Here is a 21,095-nt window from a genome sequence, read left to right on the forward strand (position 1 = left end):
CCTTACACTATCAGAATGGCTAAAATTAACAATGCAGGCAACAACCAATGTTGGCGAGGATGTGGAGAAAGGGGAACACTTTTGAGCTGATGGTAGGAATACAAACTGGTGTTGCCACTTTGGAAAACAGTATGGAGGTTCCTCAAAAAATTAAAAATAGAACTACCCTACGATCCAGCAATTACACTACTAGGTATTTATCCAAATGATACAGGAGTATGGATTCAAAGGGGCATATGCACTCCAATGTTCATAGCAGCCACTATTGACTATAACAAAAGTATGGAGAGTCCAAAATGTCCATCAACTGATGAATGGGTAAAGAAGATATGACATATATTTATATACAATGGAATAATACTCGGTGATCAAAAGGAATGAAATCTTGCCATTTGCAACAATGTGAATGGAGCTAGAATGTATTATGCTAAGTGAAATAAGTCAGTCAGAGAAAGACAAATATCATATAATTTCACTCATATATGGAATTTAAGATACAAAACAGATGAACATAAGGGAAGGAAGCAAAAATAATATAAAAACAGGAATGGAAACCATAAGAGGCTCTTAAATACAGAGAAGCAACTGAGGATTGCTGGCAGGGTATTGGGTTGAGTGAGGGGCTTAAGGGGTCAGGGGCATTAAGGAGGACACTTGTTGGGATCAGCACTGGGTGTTATATGTAAGTGATGAATCACTAAATTCTATTCCTGAAATTATTATTACACTACGTGTTAACTAACTTGGATTTAAATGCTAAATAAATAAATAAATAAATAAATAAATAAAATATAAGGAACTGATACAATTCAACACCCAAAAATCAAATTATCCACTTAAAAACGGGCAGAAGACATGAACAGACCTTTCTCTAAAGAAGACATCCAGATGGCCAACACATACATGTCAGGGTGCTCAACATTACTGATCATCAAGAAAACGTAAAGCGAAACTACGATGAGGTGTCACCTCACACCTGTCAGAATGGTTAAAATCAAAAACACATGAAACAACAAGTGTTGTTGGAGGATGTACCATCGTTGCTAGGAATGTAAAGTGGTACAGCCACTGTAAATGCTCCTCAAAAAAATAAATTCAGCAATCACACTACTGGGTATTTACCCCCAAAATACAAAAACACTAATTCAAAGGGATACACACCCCTATGTTTATAGCAGCATTGTTTACAATAGTCAAATTATGGAAGCAACCCAAGTGTCTATTGGCAGATAAATAGATAAAGACCACATTATATATATATATATGTATATATATATGAAATATTATAATATTCATAATTTCATTATATATTCATGAAATATATAATATTTCATATATATACATATTATATATAATATGTATATATATGAATATTATTCAGGCAAAAAAAAGAAAGAAAGAAATCTCGCCATTTGCAACAACAGAGATGGAGCCACAGAGGATTATGCGAAGCAAAGTAAATTAGCTGGAGAAAGACAAACACCATATGATTTCACTCATATGTGGAATTTAAGAAATAAATAATCAAAGGAAAAAAGAGAGAGGAAGGGAGAGACGGAGGGAGGGAGGGGGGAGAGAGAGAGAGAGAAGGGAAGAGAAACAGACTCAATTGTAGGGAACTAACGGATGGTTACCAGAGGGGAGGTGGGTTGGGAGGTGGGTGAAATAGGTGATGGGGATTAAGGAGGGCACCTGTGGTGATGAGCACTGGGTGATGTATGGAAGTGTTGGATCACTGAATTGTATACCTGAAAAAGTGTATGTTAACTATACTGGAAATAAAATTTTAACCCTTAGTAAAAAATTTAAAAAAGACGTGTATGATACAGTTTCCCAATATTTATCTTTCCCCATGCCCCATGAATCACTCTGGCGGGAGAGTACAGGCACTATTGCTGGTCCTGAGTCAGCACTGGGCAGTGAGGCCTCTAATCTTACTGACGGTTCTTTCCTCAAACTTAGTTGTTTTCTCACACATAGGCACTATCAGTGCTCAATGTGTCCTAAGTTCTGTCTGTGCAGCTCTCCTTCCAATATTCTGTCCACCAAATTCTATCCTGCCCAGGTCTCCTCCAGAACTCAGCTTTATCTTCTCAACTCAGGAGTACAGTGGCATCTGCTGAGGTCCTCCTTCTGGCGCTGACTTCTAGGCACTTTTTCAAGGCAGTAAGCTGGGGCAAACATAAGGGCTCTCCTTTTTTGGTTCCCATCTCTGAGACCATTGTCCTGCGTGATTCGCTGTCCCATGTCATGAAAGTCTTATTTCACACATTTTGTCCATTTTTGATTGATTTAGGTGTGTGTTTAAATCTTACATATTATACCAAGTCTAAATAACATTTTTTCAACTGAAATTTTTATTTAAACTGCTTTATGAGCATGGGGAAATAAAGTCTAGGTTCTTAATGCCTGTAGTTATCTCAAAGGATGCTATAGCAGTGTAAAAAAAACAAAAACAAAAAAAAAGTTGTTTTTTTTTTGTTTTTTTTTTCTTTTCTAAATGTGATCGCTTTTCTGGCCAGAGGAGTTTTAGAAGCACACCTCGACTACCGCTTAGAGCAACAGCACTTTATGTAAGTATTGCATATTCTTGTTTTAAAGGGATTTTCATGTATACTCTCTCATTTGATTATTTGTATTCAAGGCCAGATAATTAAGGTCAAGGTTGTTACGAAGTGATGCTCAGGAGTGTCATGACTTGGTCATGACAGCTGCCACTGATGACACACTTTATGTGGGGTAAGTAGGGTACTTAGCACTGTATATACAATCTCATTTAATCTTCCCCAAACACATATCAGGAAAGTGCCACAATCTTCCTTTGCCCAGATATAAACAAGCTAAAGCTTAGAGGACAAGCTACCTTGTCCAAATTTATACAACTGTTAAGTGCTCCAGCCAGCTCTTGAACTCAGGCTGTCTGACTCCCAGATGATTCTTGTAACCCTAGTCTACCTTTCATGGAAGTGGGATGCTCCTCTGGTCACCTTCTTACTCTCTTTTTCCATAACCCCAATTGGTTCCACAATGGTACATTAGCTGATTTTAAAATGAACAAAATACTGTGCACTCTTGGAAATACTGATCCTGTGCTATTGCTCATAAAAGGCAAGGACTTTTGGTTATAATGCTTCTTGGGTGGTACTTATGTTGACATCAGGGATATCATTTAAAGACAGATGATTCTTTTGGTGGTAAATTCATACCATACTGGGTCCATTTTGCCACCAGTTATTTTTAAGTATATTCATTTCTGAGTTCTTCCTATCTAAAATTTCAACCCCTACCTATCTCCAATGTTTACCATTTCATATTCCTCTTCCTTTCCTTGTTTTTTTCTCTTTAACACTTATCACTAATACATTAATATATTTCATTTCTTTTGTGTATTATTTGTCTCCACTAAAATTAAGTGCCATAAGGACATACAGTTTTCTCTGTTTTGTTTACAACTGTATCCTGTATAACTAGTGAATAGGAACTCAATAAATATAGGTTGAATAAATTAACATGTATGTTTAGACAATATTCTCAGAATTTATGATATTTCAATGACTGTTACATAATGGAGTGGAGGGCAGTATATGAGACTAAATTTTTAGAAGAATTAGGAGCTACCTGTACATATTTGCCCATCCATATTTGGATGTCATCTACCATAAGAGGCTAAAGCCTGTAGGAGGAAGATAAGATTACTAGATGACACAACCATTTCAGAACTGTGGAGGAAGATCACATTTACCTGTTAGCTTCTCCTAATACTATCAGCTGTTAGGACTGTCAGATTAGGAAGACATACATCTTAATGGGAAGGTAGTACTATGCTAGTAGCCTAGCCACTGGTCTCATAATGGTGGAGTTCAATTCTCAACGACTCTACTTACAAGGTTTGTAAGTATTAGAAGTCACTGTTTTTTTTTTTTTTTTTATGCCAAAGATGTTTATCTTGAAACTTCAAGGAATTCGTTAACCCTTTAAAACTGTATTTAGCCCTATTTTGTGTGAGGGAATGGATGTATCTTTCTTGGGAAATCTAGAGTTTGCATCAAATTTTCAATATTTCCCAGTACTTTTAATACTCTGGGCATCAAATATCAAGCTATATTGTTATAAGTAAATCCACACAAATATATTCCTTTGGGTTGGCTTGGAATCCTTAAGGCCAGCCAAAATCCTAATATTTTGCAAGTGCTTAATATTTCTATGTTTTTTCCTTGCCCTACCTACATAGACTAAAGCTACAAAACAACACGAGCTTCACTATTATTATAATCACCTTTTCACAATGAAGGTTAAATGATTTGCCTATACTAACATTTCAGAGACCAGAAAACCTCAAACATATATTTATAAAAGAAATGATCCACATTTTATTGTCAATAATACTTATGTATCTCTCAAAGAAATGATTCTGTGAAAGTAAAAGCATCATGCCTTATTCACATTTGTAGCCTCAGTATCTGAAAAATGAACATACAACATGTTTAATATATGTCAGTTGCATAATGATTGACCTGGATATTAGCTTCAGGCCATCTGAGTTTAAGTGCTCAACACATTATCATTTCATTAAGTCACACACCTTTTCATAAAATTAATCTAAAGAGAGAGTCTCATTCTTTTGCTTATATACTGTCTAGTATTTTCTCTTACCCAATATCTTCCTCAGCTAGAGTACTAATTCTTAAGTGTACATTTACATTCATGTCATAGAAAGAAAAGTAAAACATGAATGAAGAGTCTAATAGAAAGCAAAATATATGTTTTGTTTCTATTGAAAGGATATGGAAACTAAAGACAGTGATGTGTTTTAAAATATTCAAAAAACAGTCACTTATTACCAGAGTCCTCCCATATCCATGGGGGATATGTTCTAAGACCCCCAGTGGATTCCTGAAACCAAGGATGCCACTGAACCATATATGTATATATACTATGTTTTCCTTCTATACATACATGCCTATGATAAAGTTTAATTTAAAAATTAGGCATAGTAAGGGATTAACTCTAATCACTAATAATGATATAGAACAATTATAACAATATACTCTAATAAAAGTTACATGAATGTGGTCTCTCCCTCTCTCTCTCTGGTAATACTGTATTGTATTCATCCTTCTTCTTGGGATGATGTGAGATGGTAAATGCCTATGTGATGAGATGAAGTGACGTGAATGATATAGGCATTGTGACATATCATTAAGCTACTACTGACCTTCTGACAATATGTCAGAAGGAAGATCATCTGTTTCTTTACTATAGTTGACCACAGGTAACTGAAACCATGGAGAGCAAAACCACAGATATGGGGGAGTTACTGTACTCTATTTCTTAGTAATCTCAACCAACCAATCACAACCAACTTCCTGTGTCATTTTCTAGGAATCTAATCATTCTTAAGGCCACCAGTTGCATTCACTCTGTCCTCCTAGTATCTGCTTTGCCTACCATATTCTCAAATCCCTCTTTATGGAACTTTTATATTTCTGTTGTATTTCCTGATCATGTTCTCCTGGTTTCTCATAATACTCCACCAAGTTCCTCCCTAATGCATCTTTCAATTAGTTAGATGAAGAGTATCCATCCAGTAGGTGAACTATGTGATGAAAATAAGGGGAGTTCCTTGGCAGAGAATCAAGCTTAATGAGTGAGGAGAAAAGATGTGAATAAGAATCTTAGGGGAAAAGGTTGGCAGTAGGATGACAGATAATAGCAATATTGGTATGCTGATTTTTTTTTCCTTATGTGATCCCAGCACAACATCTAAGGAACGTTGGTTAATGAATGAATAAATACTCTCATCACTACATCTCAGGGTAAGAACAAAACTTTTTTTCAGTTTTTACATACCCACACTCCCTTTTTCCTTCCTTCCTTCCCTTCCTTTCCTTCTTTCCTTTCTTCCTTCCTTCCTTCCTTTTCTTTATTTTGTTCTTCTTTTATTAACTACCATCTCTTATTTACTCCACTTTGAGAACTACACCAGGTAAAAAGCTTGGGTCCCCAAATGTCCCTAAAGGTTGTGTATCATGTGCCTGACATCAAGAATATATTCCTGAGTATGGTATGAAATCTTGTAGAGCAAATTCTAATCTGACTATAAGTATATAAGCAAATATGGAAACAAGAACAATCCATTAACTAATGGTATTCTCAGACATTTGGCTATAAGAAAGGTTTATAGGCAAAAAATATATAACAAGGCCATTTCTGTGCTCCTAAAATGATCCAGATTATCTGAGATTCACTAAATTCCATATTATATAAATTCAAAGTAATTCTTATTTTCAGATATTGACCTTTCTTACAGAACATCAAATATAGTTCTATTTTATTAGTGAAAAACAAACTTTACGTTCTAAATGAGAAATTAAGTCATAACTCTTGAACTTCATAGATAAATATATCTAAATACTAATAATTTCATTACACAATTTTAGCAAAATCAATACAATGTTTTGAATATTTCATGTTAAATTCTATTAAAGGAAAAAAAACAGTGTTACTTATTTCATTTAAAAATAATAATATATGTGGTTTGAAGAAATCACAGTATCCCAGCATTTATCATTTGTTAGCATGAAGGCACATTTATGTGCCCGTTTTAAATTTCTGAATATAATGAAATTTAAAATTATTCATACACTTCCCAATATCATACATACAAAGGATTAGCTCTTAATTTTCATCTATTTGGAAGTCATTTAATAAGTAATTTTGCATTATTCAAACTGATTCATCAAATAATAATGTCTATAAATGTGAAATCCAACATGCTACTTGCAGAATTATCCAGAGTTCCTTTGACCACAGGTTATTCTTAAAGGTATTTGAGAATAGCCACAGGTACCATTTGTAAATTCAGGTAACATAAACACTTCCACGCTTCAGTTCAAAAACACAATCTGATTTTATAGGGTAATGCTTTATTTAAAAAATAAAGCCCTTCTTTATTCAAAACCTGAAAGCCCTGAAGTCTTTATACTATGAATAAAAGAATTATTTTCGAAAACTTTAAAAGTAGCTGCAATTTCCCATTTAACAATAAATACTGCATGCAAAAAGACTAGCAGAGCTTCAAAATAAGTATTAAAATGACCAACTGATCAGTAATTTGCATCACTTCACAAAAAAAAAGATTTGACAGTAAATTACTGGGTCTATATGTGCATGCTACAGCATAGTGTGTTCAGAGTAAAAAAAAAAAAAATAAAGTAAAATGCAATTACCCTAAAAGACATTTCAAGATTCTCTCCACCCCAGATATCCATTCCTGCATCGTAAGTTCCTATCTCTTCAAAGTAGTTTCTGTCAATAGAAAATAGGCCACCAGCCATAGTAGGGGTCCTAGTTGAAAAAAAACAAAAAGAAAAGAATATCTTTTGAAAACAATGTGTGGAGTTTAATGAGACTGTAGCAAATAGTTCTGAGACATTTTAAATTAAAAAAAAAAAAAACAAAAACAAAAAAACTAGTACTCAAAAATCTCAAACTGGAAACATAAAACCAAAGTGTAAGAGGTTTTAAAATTATTAAGTAGCATTTTAGTTCACATTTTCTGTAAAACTAAATTTAGGTTAGTCTATGTTTTTCTTATAGGTGATCAAATAATGGAAGGAACACTGGCCACTTAAGAGGCGGGTATGTAAATTCCTTCTGAAAAGCATAGTGAAAAGAAGTTAGGGCTCTTAGCCCTACCCTTAAAGAGATTAACTGGTCATAAAACTACAAGTTGTGATCTTTTGTTGCCTAATTATAAATCATTTTAATATGAATACTAGAAACCTGTGGAAATGGTTTCTCTATGAAAAGATCTATAGCCTATTTCATATGAAAAATATCAAACGCTATAAAATGTTTATAGGCAATTAAGTATCTAATGGTAGTTACATATTTTTTAATGCAAGAGCTTTACATCTAATTGTTTATTCTTCTTTTTACCCAATTAAAATGATAGAGTTAATCAGATGACCCTAGATAAACATAAATCACATTTGTTATTTAGAGGCTTAGAAGAATATTTGGCACAGATTTTAAAACTTTTTCCTAGGAATAAATGCCTTTTGATTCTCACACTTGAAATTTCTCTACTGAAACTAAGGAGTCAGATGTTCAGTTTTTAAAGGATTAATTAATTATTAATTTTAAAAGATGAATTAAAGTCAATGGCTAATACTACACAAGTCTTCCTATATAACCAAACTAAAAAGAAAACTAAAAAAGAAAATTCTAGTTTTTCACAAATGGACCTATCTACGCTGATGATGATTATTTTTTAATGTTAATTGTAGAAAAGTAGTTTTAAACCTTCATAGTACATTAGAGGCACTGGAAGCACTTTTAAAAAACACGTTTCCATGCTTGGGTATCACTCACACTCCACAGATTCAGATTTAATTGGCCTGGGGTGGGGCCAGACCTTTGATAGTGTGTAAAGTCCGGTGCTGATTCTAATGTGCTGGCAAAAAGGAGAAACACTGGTCTAGGGGGTTTGGACATTCGAGTAGATGGAGATTGTTAAAAAACAAAACAAAACAAAACAAAACAAAATAAAACAAAACAAAACAAAAAAACAAGTGTTTTCCTTTTCTGGAGATTATATCCTCTTCTGTCACAGGATATGCTCGTGTCCTCTAATTGAACAGTATAGTTCATTGAAAAACCACCAAATAATACTGTACTTGGATATCTACCATATTGCAAAATTCTCTATTTCTCCCAGTGTTCTCACTGTTTTATACTCAAGCAATTAACTGTCCATCAGCTGGACTAGCACAGCATCCCTAGTCTCAGAACTATTTTATTACTTCTGGTCTTGCTGTGTTCCTATCATGAACAGAATCACTGACCTTCTGAGATATAATGAGAAACACTAACAGAGCTAAACAGATGGTAATTATGGAGTAGCCATGACCCTCACCTGATTGGGGTTTTGGAACTCTATGGCAATTACTATATAAGGTGTAATAGTGCTACATAGTCTATTTAATGAAAAAAGGAACAAAACTCGTTGCAATTATCTTATCATAATGCAACCAAGTGCTTAAGAATGTTAAGTGATGCATTTTTAATGATCAGTTCAGAATGCCTACCCACTTATCTATTTACTAATAAAGTACTAATGCATTTAGCTTAAATACATGCATTGAATTTCATCTTACAGTTGGTCATAGTTCCTATAAATATATGAGAAATGTACAATAAATGACTAAAATAATTTCTATATTTAACCATAAGAATGACTCAAATTTCACTTATGCTTAAAAAGTAACAAAAATAAAAACATAAAATCACAATTACTAAAAAAAAATCCTGTATTTTCTGAAGACAGATGCTCCTAGAAAGATTTTTTTTTTTGTATTTGCAATGTCAGCTCTCTCAAGTAATCTAGAGACTGTGCCTTATATAATATCTATGGTGTTATGCAACATGTTCTGTTCTAAGTTAATCGCTCTGTATTGTCCCTAATGAACTATTTACATATGCCTGTGTGGACTTTAAATGTTTAGGGTGTCTACAAAATTAAAAATCTATATATCATCTATCCTTATTAATCAATTCAATCCATTTTGGGTGGAAAAAATAATCGGCCCAATGGCTGTGAATATTACCTACACAGTCAGTAGGTGAAGATGATTTGAGTTAGTAGGAGTAAAGCACTTAGCACAGTTCCCAGCACATAACAAATCATTGGTAAGGTTAAGTGGTATATCTTTGTCATCATCATTGCTGTTATCGATAATCGTTCAAAGGTCTTGAGTGTCCTTCACTTATGACGTCCCATACACACCCTCATTTTGGATTTCAAAATCATTTGAGTCTACTTCAGACCCAAGATGTTGAACTCTGAAATCTGCCTTGCTAAACACAGCTTTCTATTTTTAACCCCCCTATTTCAAGCGTGTGACAGTCACTTTTTATCCTATAATGCTGCTTAGGGTTCCTCTGCTACTCCATCGCCTCACGTAATGACCCGCTTCAGGAATTGTTCCCTTCTCCTCCTCTCAATCTCTCTCCAGGATTTTGCCATGTCGGTGAAAAAATAGCTTAGCCTCCTAAATTCTCTATCCTTCTCTTATCTGACCCAATTCTCTTTTTGTAAATATCAGTGTCTGGATAAATCTATCCTTGTATTATTCACTTCTGCATCTAGGAACCAGAGACTCACTGAAAGAGTAATAAGATGAGGTCAACTAGTTATACCACAAGTCCAACTTATTGACTCTCTGCTTAGTCTACAACACCTAACAATCCTGTCATCTGTGTTAATCTGTTCACTTGTCTCATTTTTTTAACTGACTCTTATCTAAGTCTCAGACTCCCCTCAAAACACTGATGATTAAGGCAATGCATAAATAAAAAAATTCTTCAGTCATGAAATCTACACTCCCCCAATCTCTATCTCAGTATGTGTATATATCTCCTCATGGCTTTTCCTTCCTCCTGCCTCAGAGGAAAGAGTATCTCCTTTCCTCATTGTGAGCTAACGTTTACTCTTTTGCCCTCAGCTGGCTCTTTTCTGACTACACTTTCAGCCACTTGTTCATTGACTATTACATTTATGTTCTATGACTTTGATTTCTAGATCATCCCCTTGAGCTTACAATACTGTTCAATCAAGTTCTATACTAAACCAAAATAGCCCTTCACTCCATCCTGCTACTCACTGAAATGAGGGAACATATATTATCTATTCCCTTTACTGGTAACCTTATTGAAAGGATGCTTTCTACATACTCCCTCAATTCCTCTTGACCTTCTAACTAGAATCTGGATTCTGTTCCCACCTCTACAGTAACCTCTTTCTAAAAGGGTCCTGCTGATTCTGAACTTGAATAGGCTTTCCTTAAAATGTCTTCCTTCGGAAGCATTTGGACATAATTCAGCAACCTCCCTGAATGAAATGCTTTTCATCTCTGACTCCAACAGCATTCTTCCAGAGAGGTTTTTCCTATTTATTTTATGAATCTTATTGATTTCCCTTCCTCTTCCTTTTCCTTGCTGGCTGTCTCCAGCTCTTAGTTGCATATCTATGACATGAGTGAAATATACAATCATAATGTTTTGTAGATGTGTGCACTTAATAATTGTCTTCTTTTGTCCCAATATGTAGTCTCCCTAAGAGTCTCTCAATGGAACTTTCCTCTTCCTATATTCCTTACCTGCATAAGTTCATTTGTTTTATGCCTCTTATTGTCATCTTTGTGAGGCAGAGTCCTAATCTGTGTTTCCTTTTCTCGTTTCTTCTTTCTGCATTGTGGTTTTCTAATTCCTTTCTAGATGTTTTCTAAAAAAACCCCTTTGACTCTGCTCAGGGTATATAAAATAGCACTGAGAATATGCTACCCGTTCCATATCTGCTTCTCCTTCATTGTCTTCTATTTCCTTCCAGAATTTCAATACCGAGTGATAAGACCCCTTTTAGCAACTTTCTTTTCTGTGCCTCATTTAATCATTTCCCAAATACTTCTTTCCACCCCCCACCCCCGAAGTATTTTTGACTCTCATCTCTGTTCTCTGCTATCATGGTCACTGTCCAAGTTTAGTCCTCTCATGTCTCTTTTGTTATCTTCTTGCTTCTAGAGTCTGTTGCTTCCAAAATTTATTCTACAAACCATAGCCAGATTAATTTCTCTAAATCAAAATGCCTCTCAAAGTGTCAACCAGATATTTAAATACCTATTTTAAGAAATAAATCCCAGCTCCTATTCTGGCATCAGTGATGTGGTGCCGTCCAAAGGATATCTCCATTCCTTTTAACTATTTCCCTGTATTCCAAGTGTTAAGCTGTTAATAATAAATGCTTCATACTTTCCCACCCTGGTTCGTGTGTCCACATCCATTTGCCACTTAAAAATGATTTTCCTTTTTAAACTCCTCTTGTATGTTTAAATGTGCTCTATTCTTATGCTGAAGGCTATTATTTCATGCAGCCTGCCCTCAGTACAGCCCTCCTTCTCCAGTCTGGATATAATCTCCCACTTCTGCCTCCTTTGATAGCCCTGTCTTTCTCAAGGCATTGTGTCACTTCTTTTTGAGTATTATATTTACTTCTGTATACATTTTATCAACTCTATACATATAGCTAATATATTGGTTTAATATTATTGGACTATTAATAGATATTTGTTAAATAAGTGAAATAAACAAATAAGCATGTATCCCCATGACCATAATACGATCTATTTGTAAGTTAAAATCATGTGCAATTTTATCTTTGAAATTAAAAAAAAATATTCATTCTTCACATCAGCTAAACTGATGAGTAACAAAGATACCTTTGCAAATTCCAGGATTGTAACATCTAGTAAAAGTTTTGGGATTTGAGTTTGGTAGTATTTTAGAATTAAAGATGCAAAGTTTTGCAACAATGTAGAATATAGGAAAGGACTCCAAAAAGTAAGCATTTGACATGGAAAAATACAGAAGTATTTCACCAGAAGTTGGTAAATTTAAAGAAATTATGACAATACATTTGATCATTCAGTAATATTAAACTGTGATGCCTGCATTTCCACCAATAAGATGATATATCCGGTATTCCACACTAGGATAACTATGTGTGTGAGAGGCAGGTAAACCACGGGAGACTCAAGAGGGGACTGAGTTTAGTTTTTAGGAGCTTGGATTATGTATCTAGACTGATTAAGCTCAAAACTCAACCCCACAGTGTGATCTTCGGTAAACTACTTAAACTCTGGGCTCCAATTAATCATCTATAAAATGAGGATGTATGTAACAATGCATGTTACACTCTTAGAATAGTACCAGTACAAAACAAGAACTACATAAATATTAATTTTAATAAGGAAGAGAAAACATCTGTGTTTGGCAAGATTATAATCAGCTCTTTAAGAATTATTTTCCAAGTCTAATTCATTTTTAATAGAATTGTATTTTAGAGCTTTAAAATCCCTACAGATTTGGTCAACCAAATTTAGTTGCAATGTGTTTAAATGACTTGTTTGAGAGTCCCCAGTTAGGTAGTGGTCCAGTTAAGGAAATAATGTTCCTTTCCTTTCCTCTCTCCTTCTCCCTACATATCTCTCTTGCTCTTTACCAATTAGTAATCACTCAGTTTATCAATATACATCATAGAATTTGGCATAGATAATTAGAAATACACTTTTCCTGATTTCAGCTCCAAAATTATGTACAATGTTGTCCTGTGAATTTTAGCACTGCTGTTCAAAGCAATTTCTTTCAAAGTTATTGAAACATCATTTCTTCTCACTAGTTTTTCCCTTTAACATATTAGGATTCTATTAATCTCGCTTGGCAAATAAATAACGTCTCTGGGGGAAAAGTCTAAAGATTTGGGAGACTATAGCTCAGCATCAGGCTGTTATTCACAATGATCAAATAACACAATATCTAGACTGTAAGTGTGTACCTCTGTGTTAATAACATTTCTCATATACTATATGCCACAATAAAGAGAAATGATAAACACACATATTTTATTATTTACAGAAATGTGAAGCATAAATAGCTGAAATATTCACATAATCTCAATTTTTTTAATCATAAAATATAATTTGGTTAACCATTTTGCAGGTTTAGAAACTGAGTTTCCCTCCTTCATTCTTTATTCTACTATCCCCAAAATAGCAGAAAAGATAGAAAGGAAGCAGTAGCATAACTATTATTTTATTAGTGATGAATAACCAGATGTTGAATTTATTTAAAGGTTTTTACAGAGAAATGAAATGGGGTTTAGTGAAATATTGCACGCTGAGGTACTCATTTGAACATGTATTTGGGTAAGAAGATGCAGCTTTTGGTAGAGAAGAGACTATTTAAGCACTCATGCTGGTTTAGACTCTGCACAAGGAAGCATGTTCCATCCTGTACAGCCTATGGAACACAAAGCTATTTTTAAAGGATAAGAATAAAAAAAGAAAATTCTGCTTGATATGGGCAAATGGCTCATTTTGCTGCCAAAGATCCATTTACCAACAAGTATTGGAATCAAATACTTTAACTTGTGCTTAAAGACCTATATGCCAGGAAGGGAATAGTTATTTTTTTTTTCCTTTTTTCTTAATCCTTTTTCATAATCTTCACAAACTGATAAAACCCCAAGCTTCCAATTATAATAATTGGTGTAATTTTTTTTATCTTTCCTTTTTCTTTCATTTATGTTTAGGATGGGTCAAAATAAACAATGGGGCAAGATGTTTTAAATGTTTCAATTAATGCTCTGTTTTCATTTCATCTCAACAGACCACAAGGGAAGTGTGGCAAATTATCTTCTGAACCATTAGGAGGTAATATAATATAAATGTGCTATTTTCTCCAATGAATATTGATTCACATACTCCACCTAAGGTGGATTTTTTTTCTTTCAAAACCAACACATATCATAACTTAATATGAGTAGATGGGAATGTTGAACAATTAGAACATTCCAAAGTTCAACTTTTTCTATTAAAGCCTTTGTTCTTCACATAAATTTGACCCCTCCTGTGTTTTGTGTTAATATCTCCTATTGTAAAGAAGTGTCTCACAGGATTTGAGAGTATCTATCTCTATTTCTTTCCTCCAAAGTAAAAATGTATTTTCATTGCACTGAGAAAATCAAATAGAGAAAATCTAACAGGTAAAAATTAAGAAATATATTCTTAGCTGTTATTAAATAATAGGAAATATTGTCTTATATTTGGATAACATTTTATAGGATAAAATAAGTGTTTTTTAATTATACTTACTAGAAGAACAATAAATTAGAGTCAGTGATAATTTTTTGGGGGGGGATTCAAACTGGCAAAAGATATCAAAAATATTAAAACGAATTTCACCTTCCTCGGTTGCATAATTCTAAAAAGACCACAGTATATGCAAAAACTATAGATCAGAAAACACAATTGGTAGAAAATAATGTGTAAAATAACTCTCAAATGTCTTTGCAAAAAATAAAGGAAAATCTAAGTAAATAATTGAGATTCTAGCAGCCACTCCAATTTTTACTTGGAAAAAAAATGCCATGGGCAAATACTAATAATATATCAATTTTTTAATATTTAATTTTGAGACACAGAGAGAGAGAAAGCCTATGTGAGTGGGGGAAGGGCTGAGAGAGAGCTGGACAGAGGATCTGAAATGGGCTCCATGCTGATAGCAGCTAGCCCAACATGAGGCTTGAACCCACGACCGTGAGGGGATGACCTGGCTGAAGTCTGACACTCACCTGACTGAGCCCCATAATATATCAATTTTTAAATTGTGGAGAAACATATCTGAAAAGAAACACTCTAGAAGGAAATATAACAAAATACTTCTGCTTCTCTATACTTCCAGCTACTTGTCACATTTATTTAGCAATGCATATGTTTGTGAAGTATATTATCAGAAATAAATTTTAAATAACTCCTTTCAAATATATTTCTCATTTAATATTTTAGTACGTCATGAGTTAAACAAGAGAGGGAGAATAATTTTCCTTTTATTATTGAAAAGAATGGGTAATTTCCTTATTGGAGTAGCTTTTAAATAAAACCCAGATCTTCCAAAGCCAGCTTCAATGCTTCTTCAATGATATCATTCTAGAAGGTTACAGGAAATAATATATGTGAACATCTTATGATTTTTTCACAGTAAAGGAACAGTAATTATAATCTGAGAAATTATTAATAATGTTTAATTTATTTGATCTTCTTTATAAATTCCTGATTCTAATTGAGAGAAAAATTAAGCTATAATATCAGACAAATGTTAATAAAAAGGGATATTCAAGTCAGTAAAATATGTAAAGAATAAAACTCATCATTATATCTATGTTTGATTTATTATGATAGCAAATATTAGAAGAAAATCTAAAACTCTTTGTTTTACTTTAGAAAGATATTGAGCATGGTACTCCACGTAAGGACGAAGTCATATTAAGAATATTAATAAGGACAAAATGTAAGAGTCCATAAGGCAAGACACAAAAGATGAAGAAAGTTATACAGACTTGATAAATTACTGGTAGGTTTTTTTTTAATGTTTACTTATTTATTTTTGAGAGAGAGAGAGAGGCAGAGAGAAAGAGAGAGAGAATCTCAAGCAGGCTCCACACTGTCAGCACAGAGCCCAGTCGGGGCTTGAACTCACAATGACCTGAACCGAAATAAAAAGTCAGACCCTTAACTAACTGAACCACTCAGGCACCCCTCACTGGTAGGTTTTTAATAAATTAATAATCTATTTTAATCCATGAGAGATTAAAGTAGAATCTAATATCTTTATAACTTTATTATTTATTTATTGAGGACTTATTGAGGATTTACGACAGGGCATAAATTAAGAGACTAAAACCATCAATAAGATTAAAGCCAGATTCTTTTGCAGAAGCACATAGCACTCTAGCTGTTGACGTAGTCTAACTCCTGTGCATCAACACTCTGGCCACTTAGGCTGGCCTCATTCTCTTGTCTAGCATACACATGGCCAGTGCCAGTGGGCCACATCAGGGCAGAATCAGCCAGATTCATCGTTGTATGTACAGAACCTAGCACAGTGCTCAACAGTGTGATGGCATGTTCATTTGCGTATGTAACCTAACTCATTTTAATAGCCTGAAGCATATCAAGTCGAAAATTACATGTACTGGAAAAAGGCATGCACCCCCAAACGAATGAAATCATTTGGGAGATTATCTGCACTACCAGATAACTTTTGCTACAGGTTGCCTATTCCATCAGGTAATGCAGATGCATATTCATACCGGGTTAACATGTTTGGTGAGTTTCAAACTCAGGTATTTCTTAGGCAGTAGCTTGGAAGTCAAGGTCACAAATTTGTTTATTTATTTTTATTTATTTTTTTAGGTTTATTTATTTATTTAGAGAGAGGGAGGGAGCATGAGCAGCGGAGGGGCAGAGAGAGAAGGGGACAGAGGATTTGGAATGGACTCAGCAGAGAGACTGATGCAGGGCTCAAACTCATGAACGGTGAGATCATGACCTGAGCCAAAGTCAAACACTTAACTGACCGAGCCCCCCAGGCACCCCAAGGTCACAAATTTAAAAGATTTATAGTTGTAGTAAGCATATTTCTCTGACTTTTGACTGGGACACAGGTACCAAAACATTTCCTTAAGTATAAGAATGATGACAAATGGACACTGATCCTCAGCCTCTGAGTCAGGAACACACAAAAAATAGAGGTGGGGCACTGGGCTAACCTTTCAGGCCATTTCTAAAGGGTAGCTTCTACTTAACTCCACCGGATGGTGCCAAGTAGGAATACAGGATCATTGTAGCAAGATCTTCTGACTTTTCAAGAATAGCTAAAAATTCATATATTTACTTAGAACATCTCATTTTTAAAACATTGGTATTTTTTTTAATGTAAAAAAGTATGTACGCCAAAAAAACACATCTACAAAGCATGTCTGACACATAAGCTCCCCGTTTACGACCTCTAGTGTAACAATTTGATTACCCTATTGTTGCATGTATAATTGAGATATTACTGAAAAGTCACATAATAGGACTACTGAAATGTCAAGGACAGTTTACTGATTAAAGAAGACTAAATGTTCAAGATTATGTGTGCTATTATTCCGTACTCATAATTTCACAAATACCAAGTATTTTGCAAACTCCACTTAATATCCAAATGAAAATACCAAAGCCCAGAGGTGACAGTAGAATAATACATATAACCATTATAAACTTTACTTTAAATGTGGTACAACTAAGCTTAAGTCATAAGTTCAAGTTGGTTCTCTATGTATGCAGATGCATGATTGTATTTCTAAATGATGACTAACTAGCCAATTATAGTCACTAGAAAGTTCTGTCATAGCTGACATTTTAAATGAAGCATTCTGCTAAGAAAACTAAAATCTGAACCCCATTTTAATCACTGTAGCTATTCAGAATTCCGTTAATCAAGTAGAAAAAAAATGTGTCTTCAACACCTTAGAATGATTTATCTGTTTGTACGAATGTGAGAAAAATGATCACGTCTTCACGTAATAGATTACAAGTACAAAGAAAGTTCACATTACAGCTATGCTGATGAAAATTACCTGCAGGCTGTTACAACACAGCCCATGAATTAATTAACCTTTTGCCATAAAAATTTGGAAACTTCAGCAAAGACTGAGGTTTCTCTGTTTCTCTTGTTCCAGCTCCCTCAGCATTTTAGAAAGTGAAATATTGTGCAGTTACTGAGGCAAATAGATAAAATATTCTTAGATTTTTATTGGGTCTCCATGTTATGACAATAAAAGCACACAAATTGTGGTTAAAACATTGCAAGTTGGATGTTTCCTTTTTTGTTTTAATTAATGAAAGATGAAAAATAATGGTCAATTTCTATGTAGATCTTTACCTTTGTGAATGATATCAGTATTTTCTTACTATGAATGTTGGCTACCTCTTAGTTATCTACCTTTTGACTTTGTAAGAAAATAAGTTAAATGAAGCATGTCTTTTGCCAAGGTACTTAAGAAAACAATGAGCACACTCACATATTCTTTAAAATTCATTAAAACATTTTTTAATGTTTTTTTATTTTTAAGAGAAAGACAGAGTGTGAGCAGGGGAGGAGCAGAGAGACAGGAAGACACAGAATCTGAAGCAGTCTCCAGGCTCTGAGCTGTCAGCACAGAGCCCGACACGGGGCTCAAACCCATGAACTGCAAGATTATGACCTGTCCTGATGTCGGATGCTCAACCGACTGAGCCACCCAGGTTCCCCTAAACTTCATTTTTAATGAATAAACACATTATGTTTGAGTGTACTGGCCAAGTATTTTGATAGTTTTCACATGGAATCTGAAGCTGAAAAATCAGCTAACACTAAATGAAACCATGATCTGGGAAAACAGGATTTCTAATAAACAACGGTAAAATGAGCAACTCAAGCTGTTGCTCAAGCTGTTAGGAGCAAGGATCCATAAGATTTGGTGAATGTGAAGATTACAGCAAGACTTGAAGATCACTAAGTTACACTTTAAATATTGACATAATAACTTCATGTCTTCATGCAGTTGTTTGGAGGCACATTTTATTTTTCCCTTCCATGTAGTAATATCTCAAGAGGATTAGCAAGCACAATATTTAACTCTTCTGTAATAAACAGAGCTGTTCTTTTCCATGAGCCAATTCTTAGAGTTAGTTTTAATTCATTAGATAGTTAGTCTTGCCAATGGATAAGTCATTTCTTCAGTAGGTTACGAGACATTCTTGTTTAGATAATGGTTTATACATATTGTTTTGGGGCTTTTCTCTATTGTTCAAATTAAATCATGATTTGCCAAATTCATTTTTTATTAATTTTTTTCTTTTTAATATTTTATTTTTGAGAGAGAGAGAGAGGGAGAGAGAGAAAGAGAGGGAGAAACAGAGTGAGTGGGGGATGAGCAGAGAGAGAGGGAAACACAGAATCCAAATCAGGCTCCAAGCTCTGAGCTGTTAGCTTAGAGCCCAACACAGGGCTTGAACTCACTAACTGTAAGATCATGACCTGAGCCAAAGTCAGACACTCAACTGACTGAGCCACCCAGGTGTCCCCCAAATTCATCTTTAAAGAGCTAAATCAGTGAACTCCCTCTACAATATGTTGTTAGGAAATCAACTGTTGGTTGCAGGTAAGAGGTACACAATAATATAGTAAAATAAGAAGGTGGTAATTTTGTGTTAATAAAGTGAGTAATGCTTATTTAAACAACTAAAGATGCATATGATATTTCTTATTTTGTATTAAGAGCAAACACATTTATGAATAAATACTTCACGTTAAGTAGCTTTTTAAATTAATTTAGTACAAACAATAAATATTTCATAATCATTAATATATTAAAATTTTTCAACTGGATCTTTCTTTTGTATCTATAAGGAAGACAGCTCTTTGAAGTTGGTAAATTTAGAGTATTTGCCAAAACATTTTTGGTTATTTCAATTTTGAGAATAACTCTATTATAAAGCATACACATTTAGCTAAGATATATATGTACCTGAAGCATCAAGGCTAGCACATATCTATTACATAGAAAATTCACAGTAAATATATTTTGAACATAAGAATATACAAAGTCTCAAGAGAAATTCAGCACTCCTGCCAATAGTTAAATTTGCCTGTGTTAATTTAAACTAAATTTAAATACTGTCATTGATGCTTAGATAATTATGTAAGTGGTGATAATGTAAATGTGTATATGAATAAAAGGCATATGCCTTTAAAAGACTTAAAAATGAGAGCACAAATTCATAATACTCCTTAATTATAGGAAAACACATGCTATCCTTTGGAAGATATGAGCTACGTACCTGACAGGTAATGTTCTATCTCCTTTTCTCCTATCCATTTCTCTTTGGGGAACAGGATACCAACGGAAATTCAGTTTCCAGTTAAAGCCCCCATAAGTCATGTCTGATCCAGCCATATATTCAAAGGTATCATCACTAATCACATCAATGATGGGGCATACAACTGTTTTCCTGCAGAAAAATCAAAACCAGTTTACATATAAATAATAATTTAAACACTACATTAGCTTCTTCAAACTCAGTATAGCTGACTGGTTGAAATTTAATCATCTTGTGACTTTAATATGATTTTATTTTAATTTTATCCTTTCTCTCTGTGGAATCGTTTCCTTTCACTACATCCTCTTTACAGTCTCTACTTCATTCTATCATTTATAATCTAATCAAATATACTAATTGGTCTTCAAGCTGATTTCCAAATGCATTCTAAAGTACTAACTCAGCAGGATGAACGTGGTCTATTTTTTATAAAACCTCCACCAACACCATGATTAGTAGAGCTGCTTTGATATTATGCATCATTTTAGCTAGGGCCAACTGAAAAACAATAGCATTCAGGAAGTAGAGAGTGGATGATGGCAAATTAGACCTGGTATTTTGAATCTGAAAGGGGATAAGTTAGTTTCAAAAGATAGTTTTAAGAAAAAAATTAAACTTCTTTTCATGGGAAAATACCTGCTAGAAAAAAACAAATAAAAATCAACAAACAGAAACAATAAAAATCACGAACATCAGTGTAAGTAAATGTTTCCTCTGAAAGATATTAGGGACTTGACAATTTCTAAGTGTGTCCTTTCTAGATCTTGGAATTTACTGTAAACAATCTGTGTA

General features: G+C 34.0%; 1 protein-coding gene across 4 annotated transcripts in view; it reads right to left on the minus strand.

Moving 5' to 3' along the window:
* Window positions 1-21,095, minus strand: part of GALNT13 (polypeptide N-acetylgalactosaminyltransferase 13) — a 541,337-nt gene that overhangs the window by 201,810 nt on the left and 318,432 nt on the right. For all 4 annotated transcript variants that reach the window (XM_060626627.3, XM_060626625.2, XM_060626624.2 and 1 more), the window contains exons 7-8: window positions 20,265-20,435; window positions 7,230-7,347 (exon numbers count right to left, since the gene is read on the minus strand). In XM_060626627.3, coding sequence (XP_060482610.1) covers window positions 7,230-7,347; window positions 20,265-20,435 — 289 coding nt within the window. The remainder of the gene's footprint in view (window positions 1-7,229; window positions 7,348-20,264; window positions 20,436-21,095) is intronic.

This window comes from Panthera onca, chromosome C1, assembly GCF_046562875.1.
Source record: "Panthera onca isolate mPanOnc1 chromosome C1, mPanOnc1 haplotype 2, whole genome shotgun sequence".
Classification (NCBI taxonomy): domain Eukaryota; kingdom Metazoa; phylum Chordata; class Mammalia; order Carnivora; family Felidae; genus Panthera; species Panthera onca.